Source organism: Hyperolius riggenbachi, chromosome 2 (assembly GCF_040937935.1).
Source record: "Hyperolius riggenbachi isolate aHypRig1 chromosome 2, aHypRig1.pri, whole genome shotgun sequence".
In the NCBI taxonomy this organism is placed as follows: domain Eukaryota; kingdom Metazoa; phylum Chordata; class Amphibia; order Anura; family Hyperoliidae; genus Hyperolius; species Hyperolius riggenbachi.
In genome coordinates this window covers 489,614,358-489,633,094 of record NC_090647.1, presented here as the reverse complement: position 1 = coordinate 489,633,094, position 18,737 = coordinate 489,614,358, and the positions used below count along the sequence as shown (strand labels likewise).

Here is an 18,737-nt window from a genome sequence, read left to right as displayed (position 1 = left end):
TAAATAGTGTTGGCATTCCCTCCCTGTTTGATTCCATTTATTGGCTAGTTAAATCCCATAGTATGCTGCCATGGAAGCACCAGGGAAACAGGAAAATTAATACTTACCTATCGGAAATTTTCCTTTCCTGGTGCAATTCCATGGCAGCATACGGTCCCACCCAAGATCGGGGAGGTGGATAGTTACAAGAATGGTGGGCTAGCTAGCACAGCAAACACTTATAGTTATGTTGTCCAATGGGGTTTGGGGGGCGGAGCCAAACCCATAGTATGCTGCCATGGAATTGCACCAGGAAAGGAAAATTTCCGATAGGTAAGTATTAATTTTCCTGTATATATATATATATATATATATATATACATACCTTGGGGAGTGAACTTTTTTTTAACATGTATGTCAAGAGGGTACCATACATTACTGTTATTTTTTAAATTAGGGGCTTGTAAATAGTGATGGATGCAAAACTGAAAAAATGCACATTTATCTCCACATAAAATATTGGTGCCATACATTGTGATAGGGACATCATTTAAATGGTGTAAAAACGGGGACAAATAAAATACATGGGTTTTAATTATGGTAGCATGTATTACTTAAAAACTATGATGGCCGAAAACTGAGAAATTATGATTTTTTTTTATTATTATTCCTGTTAAAATGCATTTAGAATAAAATAATTCTAAGTATAATGTACCACAAAGAAAACCTAATTGGCGAAAATAACAAGATATAGATCATTTTGTTGTGATGAGTAGTGATAAAGTTATTGGGGGGGGGGGGGTGCACTGACAGGGAAAAATTCTCTGGTGGTCAAGGGGAAAAACCCCTCAGTGGTGAGGTGGTTAATATACCCCTTACTGTTTTTTTTATAGGACACACAGTGTGGGTCTAGGATTGAATATGAATTCCTATTTTTAATATGACATTTTATTGCATTTGTATTACTATTAGTTCTCTGTTCCATGTTTTACTATTGTATTATTACATATTTTACTAACATATATAGTACAATATAATAAAATGACGTGCGACTTATTGAGTGGTTGTTTTGATCATTAATTTGTTTTTTTAAGCACTATTATTGACCTGATGAAGCTGCTTTTAGTGGCAAAGTCTGGTAGTTGTCTGGTGGGTCCCAGCCCTTACTACTTGCTAAAACAAATAGCATTATGCAGCCTATAGACATTCAATACAGCCTCGTTTTGTTACTTCTTAAAATAACAAGCTGTGGCAAACTAGCAAACAGGATGTTTGATATGATCAGCATAATCTACACCACTGTTCTCCATTGTAGCCTATGGCTTTTACGTCCATGAAAATGGTGATTGCTATCTAGAAATCTATAAAGTGGCGATTTTAATGAATGGTACTGAAATGTTGTTCCGAAATGCATTTCCGCTAGTCAAGTAAAAGCAGGGAGCCTTAGATGCTTCAGCGGATTTCATTTATAAGATCACATTTTAAACTGTTTCAGTTTTGGATGAACTGAGGAAGGAGGTAAATATTTGTGAAGATCGATGCCGGGGTCGGGAGCTCCAGGGCTTCATCAACTACAAGAGATTTGAGGATATTCTGCGTGAACAGATACTCGAATTTAAGAAACCGGCAGTCACCCTGCTGCACAGTGTGAAAGGTGAGATTCTGCCCATCTAGAGGTAACTGACACATTTATCTTGTGTATATCGTAATCACCTGTAGGGATTTATTTAAGTATTTATATAGCGTTGAAATATTACGCAGCACTGTACAGAGTATTGTCACTAACTGTCCCTCAGAATATAATCCCTAACATAGTCCTATGTCTATGGATGTATCATGTAGTGTATGTATCAATTTAGAGGTAAGCCAATTAACTTATCTGTAAGTTTTTGGGGATGTGGGAGGAAAACAGAGAGCCCGAAGGAAACCCACACAGACTTGGGAAGAACATACAAACTCCTTGCAGATGTTTACCTGGCTGGGATTCGAACCAGCAGGGACCCAGCGCTGCAAGGCGAGAGCGCTAACCAATACGCCACCATGCTGCCAAAATGATGAGCACAAATTTGGCAATCTGAATTTCACCTCGTAATTTGCAATTACGATGTGAAATCGTAATGCGAAATGTCAGGTATATGCAGGGCCGGCCCGCTCATGAGGCGGGGTTGAAAAATTTGCCTCAGGCGGCAAACTTCTAGGGCCGGAGGGGTAGCGGGCAGGTCGGGGGTATTGGGCCTGGCGGTGGGGAGGGGAATCGGACCCCCGCCTCCCTCGCCGGCGCTCTGACGTCATCGGACGTCCTCCGGGCTCTACTGCGCAGGCGCAGAACTACTGCGCATGCGCAGTAGAGCCCGGAGGACGTCCGATGACGTCAGAGCGCCGGCGTGGGACGCAGAAGTTCCGGGCCTTGGAGCGCAGAAGAGCCCGACCTGGCAGCCGGCCTGGCCAGGTCGGGCGCGCCACCGGAGACCACCAGGAGCCTGCGGAGCGGCGGCGAGGGCACCTCCTGCCTGTCACGGGCTGGAGGAAGCCCCAGGTAAGTGGAAATTGATTTTGATTTTTTACCCACCCTCCCTGAACCTTCCCTTTAAGCTATTACGTATTGCATCAATCTTGCTTGTGAAATATGATGCAAAGTCATTGGCTGACAGACGTGTGGTAGGGGGAGGAGGTAGGGGACGAAGCTCTGTGGATCTCCGCCTCCCCCCTGCCGCTCTCAGTGAAAGAAGACTGAGAGGGGTGGGGAGAGGTGGCGATCAGCAGAGATTGACTGCGGAGGAGGCAGAGCTACAGCCTAAATCTCTGCCTCTTCTAGGAAGTAAAGCCCTGCGAGCCCGGGAGCTTAGCTAGGCAATCTCTCTGTAATAAATCAATCATCTGCCATGGGGATGCGGCATTCTACTAGGGTAATCATGCTGAAGAGGATTATATAAGAAAAGCAGGTAAAAATTGAGACTTCAGAGTTTCTTTAAGCAGAGGAGAGGTTTGTGTTGTTGTGATGAAATTCTCTCACTACTGCATTGAATGAGCTGTCAGCTGATCAGTTGTTAGGTCAATGGGCTAATAAATAAGTACCAAGTTTGCATATGTGTATCAGCGCCATGGAAACAAAGTGGCCGCTGCTGAGAGAAGAACAATGTCCAGAGTTCACAAACAGGTAAATTATATATGATCAGCACAGAGTCTAAAAACAGAAGGCGAGTCTTCAACAAAGAATAAGAGCAGGAAAATCTCTACCACAATAAATATTGGGGTCACGGCACAGCTCTGCAATCATGGATACCCAGAAAGAGGCTTACCAGCTGGTGACAACCCACATTATAAGGTTGTATCAACAATTTGGTAGGACACCAGGAAGCAACAGTCTGTCCAGGATCCACCAATTCAGCAATGATTCATCTCACGAATGGATATCAGTAAACATCATAAAAAATAAACAAATAGCAACTCTAAGTGTAAACTTACATATGGGGCCCATTGTATAGGCCCCGTACGTAAGTTTTGTTTTTATGCTATTTTTATGCTATTTTTACTATGGAAACTCTATATTAAACGGTTTACACTTAGAGTTGCCGTTTGTTTGTTTTTTATGATGTTTACTGATATCCATTCGTGAGATGAATCATTGCTGAATTGGTGATCCTGGAAAGACTGTTGCTTCTCGATGTCCTACCAAACCGTTGATACAACCTTATAATGTGGGTAGTCACCAGCTGGTAAGCCTCTTTCCTTTTTCTGGGTATCCATGATTGCAGAGCTGTGCCGTGACCCCGATATTTATTGTTAGTAACCAATGCCCCAGAGAGCATAAAAAGAACTGCGCTCCACAGCACTAGACACAAGACTGTTAATATAAAATACCACTGTAGCACCAATGTAGGGGATCCGCAGACTTTGTCAGAGTACACACACTCTCCACTCCCGATAAGTCCACAAAAAAAAGTTGCGATCACAATCCAGAGCTCTGAGCGTGGCCTAGGATTTCCCTGTAAAAGATATCCAATATAGTGCAATATTGCTTTCAATGAACACACCCGGTGACACACTTCAGGGGGTTGTGTAAAAGCAGCCTCCACCGACTTATAGAAGAAAAACACAGGGGGATATTCTCACCCCCTTAGTGAGTCTCACTCACCAGATTGTTTCTTTAATATCAAGCTTATAAACCCTCCATCCTGGGTATTCACAATTCCAGACCGGATTTCCAGAGCTTAAGCGCTTGTATGTGCGTGTCAGCACCGCCGCGGTCGGATCTCCGCTGCACGCCACAGTCCCCGCTTAGCTTCCTCCTTCCGTCCCACGTGACTCCTTAGCTCCGCCCTATTTATTGTGGTGGAGATTTGCCTGCTCTTATTCTTTGTTGAAGACTAGTCTTCTGTTTTTGGACTCTGCGCTGATCATATATAATATAATACATAAGTACCCCCAATTGTCCAAATAATGTTAATAATGTACAAACAAATCAAAAAATAGAATTTTTAAAATTCATTAATAAAACCGTATATACACAGACAGACGGTTATGTGGTAAGCGGTATACAACACTGCCATCTAGTAATGGAAAACAAAAATACAGCTAATATTGTAAATGCGAAAGTTTGGATGTTTGTTACTCAAGCACGCAACAATGGCTGAACGGATTTCAATGAAATTTTGCACACACATAGTACATAACCTGGAATAACATAAAGGATACTTTTTATCCCCATAACTAAAAAGTGGGCGGAGACAGATACAAATTTCACTGGGAAAATGTAAACTGCAACCATTCTTTCACTGTTAATGGTAGGGTTCTCAAACTTTGCACAGTTGGCAACTAGGTGACTAGTAGGATTAATTTTCTGAAAAGTGGGTGCAGCCAACAAAAGCCAATCAAAATTCACCTTTAGATTTTCAGGGGGAATTTTAATTGCTGCTATTCTTGCAGTGTTAATGGCACAAGCCTTTAAACCTGGTACAGTTGGTCATTGGATGACCGACGTTCAAATTCAGAAAAGTGGGTGGAGTCACAGCCAATCAGATTTGTTTCATTTAAATGCATATTATTAATGCCAAAGACTGCAAACCTCACAAACTAGGTCATTGAGTAATTGTGTGTTAGAGTTAGAAAAAATAGGCAGAGCCAACACCAGCTAAATACATACCCGGGGATTGCTGGGCCATCAGCTAGTATAGAAATAAATTAAAACTAGCAAGTTTTGCAGGAGAGAAAATCAGATACTTTACCTTGGCAGAGGAAAGCCTGTGGATCCTCCTTTGGTTCCCCTTATTCTTTCCACACCATCACTAGACTACAGGACCTCCTGGAGGTTCGCAAACACGCTCCTGTCCGTGAACAAGTGAGGCCTCAATCTGCAGGGGCTGGATGCCTCGCACCTGCTCAGTAGCACGGAGCCACTTTTTACGCCAAACCTGAGCAGCTCGGTGCCACTGCACAGGTGTGAGGTGTCCTGCCCAGTGCAGACGCACTCGATCATGGACGCAGCTGCACGCACTCTTTGATGAAAACCTTGTCAAGGAGGTTTGAGGGTTTCCAGCACTGGAACAGCAAAATGAAGTGGGATGGGGTAAGTCTCTGGATTATCCAGAGGCTTCCCTCTACTAAGATAAGTATCCATTTGTGGCTCTTTTTTCCATTCAGGTTTCCTTTATTAGGAATTAAATCAGGTTTAAAGGACAACTGTAGGGAGAGGTATATGGAGGCTGCCATATGTTTTTCCTTTTAAACAACACCAGTTGCCTGGCAGCCCTGCTGATCTATTTGGCTGCAGTAGTGTCTAAATAACACCAGAAACAAGCATGCAGCTAATCTTGTCAGATCTGACCATAATGTCAGAAACGCCTGATCTGCTGCATGCTTGTTCAGGGTCTGTGGCTAAAAGTATTAGAGGCAGAGGTTCAGCAGAATAGCCAGGCAACTGGTATTGCTTCAAAGGAAATAAATATGGCAGCCACCATATACCTCTCGCTACAGTTTAAATAGTTTAAACTTTTAATAGAATTCATGTACAGTATAAGGAGGAGGAACAAGTCAATCAATGGGAGAGGAGAGTTGATAATAATCTGATGATGGGATGGTTGCTATTAATTCTGAAAATGAATTGAATGGTGTTCTCGTGAAGTTTCCTTTAAATGGTTGCAGCTATCTTTATAATGATACTGTACTGCAGAAAGTAAATGCTTATTTTGTATTATTTTGCTTTCTGTAGACTTGGTCCAACGTTGTTTCAAGAATGAAGCATCAAAATGTTTTGATCAGTTTGAGAATCTGCATTCTTCTGCTGTGGTAAGAGCCTCTGAAATGCAAAGTATAAGTCATTCTGTTCACCAGAAGTAATGGCTAATACTGTTATGAATAGGTTAAAAAGAATATTCCTGCCTATAAGAGATCTCTAGGACACCATACATAAAGGAAATCTCCTGTAGTTATATAATACGAGTCAACCTAGTTTGTAAGTTGAATCCAATATTTGAACCTCCTAAGCTGGAATTTTTATTTACTCAAGTATAAGTCTCCACAGCAAAGTTATTGGATGCACATTGGTGACCAGGAAGAATTAATGGCTGCATTTGGGGACCAGGAGAAGGTAATGACTGCACTGCATACAGTATAGGAGCCATTAACCTCTCTTGGCCCTAAAGTGCAGCCAATAGCTCCTCCAGGCCCCAAGTGTAGCAATTATCCACTCCCCCTCCATAGTAAGCATTGCAACCCAGTATCTTCCCCGCTACCTTTTCCTTATTGATTGCTGTGACCAGGGCCGGTTTAAGCAACAATGGGGCCCCAGGGCAAAATAAACCTGGGGGGCCCCCCAAAATATACCCCGGAACAAAAATCGGCATTAGGGGACCTTTTTTGCAGCTGGTATAGTCAGAGTGTGAAGTCCCAATCGGTCAGAGCTCCACATTCTGGCTATCCCAGCCTGCATGGGGGACAAGGGGTTAAAAAGTTTCAGGAGGGGGGACCCTACATAATTTTTTTTTTTAAATTCCCACACTCTAAACATAAAAAAAAATTGGGAAAATAGGAAAAAATGCCAGGGATCTTCATACAGCCATATTGCGGCTGTATAGCGATCCCTGGCCAAAGCGCTGCGGCTGCGTATAGACCCCCTGGAAACCCCGTCAGGAAATTTATTGCGCTTTCGTTTGATGCATGTAAAATTACACTACCGTTTAAAACTATACTTGTTTTGCTTCTAAACTTTAAAATCAATTTTCTCAAAAACTTTAAGATCTTTTTGAAAAATTGTTTTTTCCTCTTATTCCTAATGATCTCCTTAACATATCCTGCAAATTTAGGGTTTCTAGCATTTAAGGTGGATTTATTATTAACCATTAAAGTCGGCAGGTTTTTAAATGTGTTTTTTTTTTCCTTTGAAACTTTAAAATCGATTTTCTCAAAAACTATAAGGCCGATTTGAAAATTTTTTTTTTCCTCTTGTAGCCACTGGGGGCCCCTACAAGCTCTGGGGCCCTGGGGCAGCTGCCTCCTTTGCCTTAATGGTAGCGCTGGCCCTGGCTGTGGCCAGGCCTTTTAGATCTGTGTTTTCTTGGCATTTCCTTTATTAAGAAAGTGTCACTTACCACTGGATAAATTGGTGCAAATGGGAATGGCTACGAGTCAGAAATTCAGGTCTGACTCGAGTACAAGTCGACCCCTATACTTTTTTATGGGGAGCCAGACCTAAATTTCTAGAGTTATAGTCGAGTATATATATTCTATTAGTATCAGATCTCTTTTTTCCTGCTTACACTGCTTACATTGTGCTAATATCAGCTCTTTTAGCTCCTGGAAAGACTGAGGTTCTGGACTGCAGTTCAACATTTGTTTCTTCCCAGTCTGACATAAGTTTGGCATCAGTTCAACACCAGTTAATCAGTTTGGCATCTGTTGGCCAATTAAAGGATACCTGAAGTGACATGACCTGAGATAAACACAGTTAAATTTAGCACTAGTCCTACTAAGATATTATCTGAAGTTCCTTTCTGTTTCCCTGAGCAAGTGTTAAAAAGCTCTGCAGATTATACCACTATGCAGAGGTGTTGAGGGCTGGGGAGCCGCAGACCACCAAGATAGGAGCAAGGATCAGAGCTGATGTCAGAGGAATCTCATGTATGTTGCAGTGTTTTTTACATGCTAAATAGAGAGATGGGATCGCATGACCATATAAGGTTAGGTATGTGCCGTTACGGTACCCATACCTGCTGCCCCGTCTGTGCCGTTCTCTACTCTGCTGCCTCCCGCCCCTGTGGTGCCTGTCTTAAAAAAAATTCAACAATATTGTTGACTTTTGAAAGGCAGAAAGGGGCAGATTTTCTCATCTGCTCCCTCTTGCTTTCTGCATGTGGTTCATTGATCACAGGGTCAGGAGCCAATGAAATCTGCTCCTGACTGGCTCACAGAGCTCTGCTGTCATACCCGATAGCAGAGTGAGTGATCGTAAGCGATGGGAGAGCGGCACGATCAACAGTAGAGGCAGATCTGTGCGGCGTGACATCGGTAGGCACTGTTTGTTGTACCAGCGCTCTCTGGTCTTTAAGAAGCCAGAAACTGCTGGCACTGAAGTAGTTGAGAGAAAAAGTGATAATTACAGTATGGGATCCAGGGGCGTAGTAATAACCATAGAAGCTGCTATGGGGCCCTGGAGCAGAGGGGGCCCAGGTGGTACTTAATGTATTCACCAATTACTTTTCAGTCATTAGTAATTCACTTATTACTTTCTTGTGTTCATCCATCCACCGACTTTGTCTCAGTGCCCATGGACTATGTGCAGTGTAGATTTCACGAGAATGTAAATTGCAAAATTAACTCATATCCATAAGGTAGGGGCAGGTGACATTGCTCATGAGTGCCTACATTTGAGGGCCCCATGAAAGTTTTGCTATGGGGCCCCATAATCCCTAGCTACCTCACTGATGGAATCCTAGTGGTCAGGAGCCAATCAGCATCGCTCCTCATTCATTTCAGGTGTCCGCTGTCAAATCGCACAAGACTGGAGTAAAAATGTACTGTGTGTGTCATAAACTAGTGTTCATGGAAAAGCAATATATTTTAATATGGATGTCCTAAAGTGATTACTACATTGTGTATCTTTTGTGTTTACAGGACAAAATTGAAGGACTTTCCCATTTACTAGAGCAGGAGGCTATGACTTCAGTCGAGCTGCAGTTCACAATGGAGAAAATTATCTACTGTCAGGACTCCATGCACTCCTCTGCTTTGAGGACGGAGGGGGGTGCAGCGACCCCTACAATTGGTCTGCTAGTGCAGCAGGACCAGGTTCAGCTTTCCAAGGATGAACTCATATGCCACCTACAGGCCTATCTCAAGGTGACTTCCTCCTGAATATTCTCAATTAACCAGCAGTCTCAACCAACCAGCAAAACTCACCAGCAGTACTCAGTGGTGAAGGCTAATTTCTTAGGCTGAGCTATACTTAAAGGAAACATCAAGCAAAATGTCCTGCACCATGGTATACTTACCAGTCGACATGTCCTACGCCGCATCCCCGATCACAGCCGCCTGCCCAGGGTCCCCGCTGGTGCATAGGCCGACCTCGAGGTTGTCCTTACTGTCCACGTCCGCAGCATACTGCATAGTCGCAGAACTATTAGGCCTGTGCAGTACACTGCGGCCAACGTGGACTTGATTGACAGCTGTGCTCACGCAGGCGCAGTAGAGGAGGTTGGCCTCTGCACATGGTGTGGAGCCCGGGCTGGTGTCTGAGATCAGAAATGCAGCGTGGGACATGTCGGCTGCAACAGGCTGGAGGAAGCCCCCAGTAAGTATATCATGGGGCAAAAAATTTTGCTTAATGCTTCCTTTAAAGGGAATCTGAAGTGAAAATAAACGTATGAAATAATGCATTGTATGTGTAGTACAGCTAAGAAATAGAACATTAGTAGCACAGATATGAGACTCATACTGTTTACAGTACAGTACAGGAAGAGTTAAGAAACTTCACTTGTTATCTATGCAAAAGAGCTTCTCTGAGCTCTCCGATCAGTTTAGTCGGCTACAGCTGTGTTTTCTCAGGCACTTATACTTCAAAGAAACAGTGAAAGACAACTTCAGGTAAGTTTTTACTGCAGGGAAGTTGAAAGAGTCATTAGCCCTGCTCTGTTTCATAGTTTAAAATACTGTGTGGTTTGTAAATTACCTTGTAACTCTATAACAGAGTCACATTTAATACTGTGTAAGTTCATGGTGAGCAATCATTTACAAAGGTTTACTCCATTTTTTTTTCAAACATATTTTATTGAATTTTATCATTTACAGGTTCAGATCAGGCATCTTATACATGACATGAACAAATGCGACTGCAGATTTTTGCCTTAAGGGCTATCAATAAAAGGTTTACTTAACAGTTACATATAGTCAACTAGATGTTCTTTAATTGGGGCATGCTAGCGCATACACTGTTCAAATTTGCCTGTTAGAGTTATCTATGATGTTTATAGGCTTGAAAACCAAAGAAGCCTTTCCCATGAAAGAACCCTCCCTCCCCACCTAACTAATTCCCTCCCTATCCCCTACTATCTCATCTTTCTCCTCTTTTATTGATGGTTAGGCCCCATGCCCCGGCATGGGTGTTGACACTATTTTTAGCAAGTTGTGCCCGGATCATTCCTGGCAGGTAGTGTTAATTGTCCCAGGGTTCCCAGGAGTTCCTCTGTGGCGTACCAGGATGTATAGCGGAAAGGTTCCATTAGAGACGTGATTTCATTTCTGGAGAAATTATGGATTATAAAGGGTTTACAACATTTAAAGAATTTCTTGGAGCATTTTTCTTTGTGTAGTAGAGTATCTATTTTGGCCATGGCAAAGAGGTCAAAGAGCTCTGCTTTGAGATCACATATTGTTGGTGCAGTTGGATATATCCATCTATTGTAAATGGATTTACGTGCTGCTATAACACACAGATGGGCTAGATTTGTTGGGGTTTTTGTCCAGTCTGATGGGTTGGGATTAGGAGCAGCATAGTTAAAGAGACAGAACACCGGGTCCAGGATTAATTGCTTATGGCACATGTTATTTATGAATTGAGTAACTGCAGTCCAGTAGGCCTGTATGTTTGTGCATTGCCATATGCAGTGCATTAGGTTAGCTTGCGGCACTTTACACTTTGGACAATAAGGTGAGTATCCTGGTGGGGGTGTCTTATACTTTATGTCGAAGGCGTACTTAGCCCTATGGATGAATTTCAAATGCGATTCTCTCCATGTTTCATTTGTGACTAGTTCTCTAAATTTGTTATTGCCTTCTATTATGGCATCCTCTATTTGAGAGTCCGGGAGGGTTTTGTACCAGAATGCAAAACTGCTTTTCCAGTGTTCTTTTGTTTGTAGAAGTAGCAGGTGTCGTTGTGTGGCCTATAGAGTTAAATCCTTGTTCTGAGGTTTGAGGAAAGTGTCCAGAGAGTTTATGGTAGCTATAGTTGGCAGATGAGTGACCTGGGATTCTACAAAAGAATGGATCTGTGCATACATGAGGAAGTCTGTACGAGGAATGCCATACATACTTCTGATTTCCATAAAAGTTCTCCACTTGTGTGTGTCTAAGTTGAATAGTTGACCTAGTTTAGTCAGTCCCTTCTTTTCCCATTTGATAAAGGTTCCGTGCTGCATTCCAGGGGCGAAGCCTGGGCTTCCCCAGAGTGTCATGAATCTAGATATTTTCCACGGCAAGCGGTGCATTTTACATAGCTCTCTCCATGTTAATATGGTATCTCGTAGCAGGATATTGTGTTTGATTCGGATTGGCAATTGAGACCAGGAAGCGTGCATGATCCCTACTAGTGTCCATGGTTCTGCTATAGCTGCTTCTAATGTATAATTAGTGAAAAAGGAGGTGGCAGACACCCAATCCCTCACATGTCTCGTCAAACAGGCCACATTATATTTTCTGATGTCCGGAATTCCCAGTCCCCCCACATTTTTGGGTGAATGCAGTTTAGTTAAGCCGATTCTGGCTCTTTTGCCTCTCCAAAGGAAGCGGGAGAATGCTCTATTTAGATTTTGTATGTCCTGATGTTTGAGAAGGAGTGGAAGAACTTGCATTGGGTATAATAATTTACCAAAGCTTACCATCTTCAGTAAGGCGGCCCGCCCCATTATATTAAGTGGTATTTCAGACCACCCTTCAATTTGAGCTATAACGTCTTTAATTTTAGGGGTAATATTGAGTTGGTAGAGGGAATAGGGATCCGGTTTGATTTTTATACCGAGATAGGTGATAGGGCCTTTCGTTATTTGGACTTCTAAGCTGCTTTGAGAGGTCTGTGGCCAGAATCTGGTTAGCGGCATTAGTTCACTTTTGGTTGTATTAATTTTGAATCCGGACATAGATCCTACCTGTTGGATTAGGTTCAGGATACCTCTAATTTGTTGAGAGGGGTCGTTGAGGAACAGTATTACATCATCTGCAAATAGTGCTTGCTTTATTCTTTTGCCATTTATTTCTATACCTGGATTTATTTTATCTAGCAGTCTTGCCAAAGGTTCTAGTGATATGTTAAATAGTATGGGGGAAAGAGGACATCCTTGTCGGGTGCCTCTGTAAATATTAAAGGGAGCTGAGATGAAACCTGGCAGGTGGATGCGTGCTGTAGGAGTGGCATATATGTGTTGGACTACATTAATAAAGGCCCCTGTAAACTCCATTTTGGAGAGCGTCATTTCCATCCATTTCCATTGTACGGCATCAAATGCCTTTTCAGCATCGAGTATAAGCAAGCAGGGGCGTAGGAATAGGCCCTGCAGCCCCTGCGCCCGCGGGGGGGCCCGGCCCCCCCCTGGGGCCCGCTTGGGGCCGTTTTGTGGGTGCTGGAGGGGTGGCAGCATGAGGGGAAAGCCTTGCCCACAGTCGGCGGGGAGAGGGGTAGTTCCCCCCTCTCCCTCACCTCGGGGCTCTCCCCTCTGTGCTCCCCTCCAGCTCGTAAGTGGCTGTGGTGGGCAGCGAGCGGCGGGCAGATACATACCTGCTTCCGTGCGTTCCATCGGAGACTTCTCCCTCTAGCGGCTGACGTCACTTCCGGAAGTGACGTCAGCCGCTAGAGGGAGAAGTCTCCGATGGAACGCACGGAAGCAGGTATGTATCTGCCCGCCGCTCGCTGCCCACCACAGCCCCACAGACACTTACGAGCTGGAGGGGAGCACAGAGGGGAGAGCCCCGAGGTGAGGGAGAGGGGGGAACTACCCCTCTCCCCGCCGACTGTGGGCAAGGCTTTCCCCTCATGCTGCCACCCCTCCAGCACCCACAAAACTCCGAGCGGGCCCCAGGGGGGGGGGGGCATATTACGATTTTCAGGTGTCTGCTGCCCACATTGTGATTTTCAGGTGTCTGCTGCCCACATTATGATTTTCTGTCTGCTGCCCACATTACGATTTTCTGGTCACTGCTGCCCACATTGCGATTTTCTGGTGTCTGCTGCCCACATTACGATTTTCTGGTCACTGCTGCCCACATTGCGATTTTCTGGTCACTGCTGCCCACATTGCGATTTTCTGGTGTCTGCTGCCCACATCATGATTTTCTGGTGTCTGCTGCCCACATTACGATTTTCAGGTGTCTGCTGCCCACATTACGATTTTCAGATGTCTGCTGCCCTCATTACGATTTTCAGGTGTCTGCTGCCCTCATTACGATTTTCAGGTGTCTGCTGCCCACATTACGATTTTCAGGTGTCTGCTGCCCACATTACGATTTTCAGGTGTCTGCTGCCCACATTGCGATTTTCAGGTGTCTGCTGCCCACATTGCGATTTTCAGGTGTCTGCTGCCCACATTGCGATTTTCTGGTGTCTGCTGCCCACATTACGATTTTCTGGTGTATGCTGCCCACATTAGGATTTTCTGGTGACTGCTGCCCACATTGCGATTTTCTGGTGACTGCTGCCCACATTGCGATTTTCTGGTGACTGCTGCCCACATTGCGATTTTCTGGTGACTGCTGCCCACATTAGGATTTTCTGGTGTCTGCTGCCCACATTACGACATTCTGGTGACTGACTGCTGCCCACATTAGGATTTTCTGGTGACTGCTGCCCACATTACGATATTCTGGTGACTGCTGCCCACATTAGGATTTTCTGGTGACTGATGCCCACATTGCAATTTTCTGGTGACTGCTGCCCACATGGTGATTTTCTGGTGACTGCTGCCCACATTGCGATTTTCTGGCCCACATTACGATTTTCTGGTGAACACTGCCCACGTTACGATTGTCTGGTGAATGCTGTCCACGTTACGATTTTCTGGTGAACGCTGCCCACATTACGATTTTCTGGCCCACATTATGATTTTCTGGTGAACACTGCCCAAGTTACGATTGTCTGGTGAATGCTGTCCATGTTACAATTTTCTGGTGAACTCTGCCCACATTACGATTTTCTGTCCCACATTACGATATTCTGGTGAACGCTGCCCACATTACGATTGTCTGGTAAATGCTGCCCACGTTACAATTTTCTGGTGACTGCTGCTCACGTTACTATTTTCTGGTGACTGGTGCCCACATTACGATTTTCTGGTGAACTCTGCCCACATTATGATTTTCTAAAGGCCCACATTACGATTTTCTGGTGAACTCTGCCCACATTACGATTTTCTGGCCCACATTACGATTGTCTGGTAAAATGCTGCCCACTTTACAATTAATTTACAGTGAAACGCTGCCCCATTACGAATATTTGGCACCTATGGGGGGGGCCCCATCCAAATATTCGCAGGGGGGCCCAGTGATTTCTAGTTACGCCCCTGTAAGCAAGGCTGCATTCTTATGGGTCTTGGGATAAGCTTTGACGTGCTCCAATATGGCTAGAACTTTCCTAATGTTGCTTACTGCTGAGCGTCCTTTTATAAAGCCTACCTGGTTGGGGTGGATTAGTTTGGGAAGTATTTTAGACAATCTAATGGCCATTAGTTTAGTTAGGAGTTTAATGTCTTGGTTAATTAGGGAGATTGGCCTATATGATTCTGGGGCTAGTGGGTCCTTTCCTTTTTTAAGTATAAGTTTGACATATGCTTCATTAGCGGATTTCAGGTAGCCTTCCCCTTTTAGGATTTTATTAAATATTTTAGCTAGTGTGGGGGCTGCCTCTACTTTTAAGATCTTGAAGAATTCTGCAGGGAATCCGTCGGGCCCTGGTGCTTTGTGATTAGACAATGATTTTATGACCTCTATAATCTCGCTTGGGGTGACAGGGGCATTTAGATCTTCCAGGTCTTGCTCACTGATCCTATTTAATTTTGCATCTTCTAACCAATGGTTGATGTGCTCATTGCTACTATCCAAAGGTTTGGCATAGAGTTGCTCATAATAATTTCGGAAGATATCCACTATTGTTTTTGGGTGGTGGGTTAAATTCCCCTCCTTGTCTTTAAGTTGTAGGATAGATTCATACTCTTGCGATCCCCTGGCCATAGCAGCAATCAGTTTCCCCGACTTATTGCCATATTTAAAGAAGAAATGGCGTTTGGATGATAATGTTTGCATTTCCCTGAGCGTGCACCATTTGTTTACTTCTGTCTGTTTTTTGGTCCACTCCATTCTAGTATTTGTATTAAGGGATACCTGGTACGCTTGGTATGCTTTTCTTAATTGGTGTATTGAGTCCATGTAAGCTTTATGGACCTGTTTTTTTTTTAATGAGATATGTGCCAAGATTTTCCCTCTGAGTACCGCTTTTGCTGTATCCCAGAATAGGAATGGATCTCCAGAGTGTACCGCATTGTCCATACTATACTCCCCCCACCAATTTTGCATCAGGAGATGAAATTCGTCGTCACCGTATACATATGTTGGGAACCTCCAATATAATGTCTGTGCCTGTCGGCATTTTATCTAGTAGCTGGATAGTGACCGGTGCATGGTCTGAAATCATTATGTCATGGATTGTGTTTGTAGTTTTGTTATTATGGTCTGTCCCAGAAAGAAGTAGTCGATTCGTGAGAAGGAAGAGTGGAGGGGAGAGAAGAAGGAGTATTCTTTATCACATGGGTGTAGGAATCTCCAGGCGTCTATTAGTTTTAGAGATTGTGTCAGTCCGTTTAGAGGTGTCTTCCCCACACTCTTCCTCCTGTTTCCTCCCCTCTCTGTTTTAGTATCCTCAGCCACGTCCATTACCTCATTCCAATCACCTCCCATTATTAGCCTATCTGTATTTTCTGTCAGTAGTTTGTCGGTCAATTTTTTATAGAATTGGGTTTTTCCGTCATTAGGCCCATAAATATTGTATATCACCAGACTTTCTCCCGGGAGATGTACTCTTACTGCCGCACACCTTCCATTTTTATCTGAGTGAATCATTTCCACTTTCCCTTTTATTGCTTTGCTTACTAGTATCATGACCCCTGCCTTTTTGCCTACTGCTTCTGATCCGAAGCAAGATTTTACCCACCCCTTTTGCATAAATTTAAATTCCTCGGTTCGGAGATGTGTCTCCTGGAGTAGTGCTATGTCTACTGATAATTTTTTGAGGTGTCTAAGTATTTTGCCCCTTTTTATTGGTGACCTGAGCCCCTTTACATTCCAGGAACAAAGTTTAATCGTCATGTTATTATTACTTTGGTTTTATGTATGCCGGTTAGTGACTCCTCCGGGTAATCCCTATATTCTGCATATACAGGCACATTCTCACTATCTGTTGGGAGGTGACGGAAAGATGAGACCCTAATCCCCATAACTGTTAAACATTTCAAACATACAGAGGAGCGATAATAAACATGTTTTAACTGCTGGCTTACATTATCATATCCAGGGCCGGATTTGTACTTTTTACCGCCCAAGGCCAACTATACCGTCTGTTTGGTTGTTATCTCTGTGTGTCCCAATGAGAATTCTCCTTACTCTCCATCATTGGATGCCACAGACAATAACTATTTTAGTAATATGCGTATAGTTAAGTTATGTTTTCCTTAAGAACTTTTATGTTATGTTTGCCATCTCTTTAATGATGTACCCATTGTGTCACCATGAGAGTTAGGCTGATTTGTACCTGCAGGACAGAGCTTACAGGTCTTGCAGGGATGACAAAAGTACAGGACAGATAGTTCAAAGGTTAAAGCTGTCCTTGTAGATAGGGATGGCTCCATAGAATAGCTTTACTGCCCCTCACTGAGCCGCCCCTAAATTTCTGGTGCCCTAGGCCATGGCCTAGGTGGCCTTGCCAGAAATCCGGCCCTGATCATATCCCCTCAGTAAAAAACAGCATATAGCATAATAAACAGTAAAGCACTTTTTCTGTGTATGGACTTCACTTCTTCCCCACAACATAGCTATAAAGCATCCTCGCTTCCAAAGCCTTTACACGCCCGCAGCAGTATGGATTGCGGGAGTATATTTATATTAATATGTTACTTATCAGAAGAGTCATTATTTATATAGGTTCCCCGATCTCTCAGAGACTGCAAGTCAGGTCTGATGCGGTGAAGACGGGGTAGATGACCGTCTCCCATTTTCTGGAGTAGTAGGTAAGTGTGTAGGAGAGCCATTTTCCCTGCGTGGCGATGTTACTGCCAGTTGTTTAAGGTGTTTCTCTGCTTCTTGTGGGGTCTTAAATATGTGGATTTGCCCATCCGGGTCTGTGATTTTTAGGATTGCTGGATACATCAGAGCAAATCTTATTATTTTTTTTTACTAAGGAGGTGCATATGGAGCTAAAGGTCTGACGTTTTTGTGAGACCTCCAAGGAATAGTCATTAAAGATTCGTATTCTGATCCCCTGATATTCCAATGCATTCTCTGATGATTTAAAGAGAATCTGTATCGTTAAAATCGCACAAAAGTAAACATACCAGTGTGTTAGGGGACATCTCCTATTCCCCTCTGTCACAATTTCGCTGCTCTCCGCCGCATTAAAAGTAGTCAAAAACAGTTTTAAAAAGTTTGTTTATAAACAAACAAAATGGCCACCAAACCAGGAAGTAGGTTGATGTACAGCATGTCCACACATAGAAAATACATCCATACACAAGCAGCCTGTATACACCCTTCCTTTTGTATCTCAAGAGATCACTTGTGTGTTTACCTTCTGTCCCCTTCAGCTCTCTCCCACTGAATACTAGTGACAGGCTGTGAGGCTGATCCTTTCTTCCTGTCTGTAATTCCTCCGTATGTGTCAGCCAGCTACTTTCACAGCCTAACAGAGGAGGAATTTTATCCAGCTCTCTTCTATCACTGATAAGATAGCAGACACGCTGCTGGCTTATGTAAATAACTCACACACTGAAGTGTGCATAGAGGGGGAAGTGCATAACAGACCAGCAGAAGAGTTGGCAGCCTTCCAGACACAGGCCGACAAGTCTGACAGGGGAAAGATACATTGATTTATTACAGAGACAGTTATAGTAGAAAGTGCTGTAGTAAGCCAGAGCACATTAGAATAGGTTTAGGAACTTGTAGGATGGTAGAAAAAACGTTGTAATTTTTGTTACGGAGTCTCTTTAAAGGCTCTGAGGAGCACAGATTTATCAGTGTAGTCCAGGTATTTCACCATGACCATTCGTGGTAGGTTTTTTGCTTTGCTCTGCTTTTGTGTGCCCACTCTGTGTGCCCTTTCCGTCTTGCATATATTCGGAATAGCCAAAAGTTCTGGAAGTGTATGCTCACAGAATTCTTTTAGGTCTTCAGGTTTAACTGATTCCGGCAGGCCTACTATTCTTAGGTTATTGCGCCGGGACCTATTTTCCAGGTCCTCAATGCGCGAGTGGTAGGCAGTATTCTGTCTAAGGGCCTCTTTGAGCTGTGTTTTGGCA

General features: G+C 43.6%; 1 protein-coding gene across 1 annotated transcript in view; it reads left to right on the top strand.

The window, feature by feature from the left end:
* LOC137545245 (interferon-induced GTP-binding protein Mx2-like) overlaps positions 1 to 18,737 on the top strand; it is a 101,762-nt gene that overhangs the window by 65,710 nt on the left and 17,315 nt on the right. Inside the window, exons 10-12 of the mRNA XM_068266365.1 lie at positions 1,475 to 1,633; positions 6,188 to 6,264; positions 9,088 to 9,312. Of these exons, the coding sequence (XP_068122466.1) occupies positions 1,475 to 1,633; positions 6,188 to 6,264; positions 9,088 to 9,312 (461 nt within the window). The remainder of the gene's footprint in view (positions 1 to 1,474; positions 1,634 to 6,187; positions 6,265 to 9,087; positions 9,313 to 18,737) is intronic.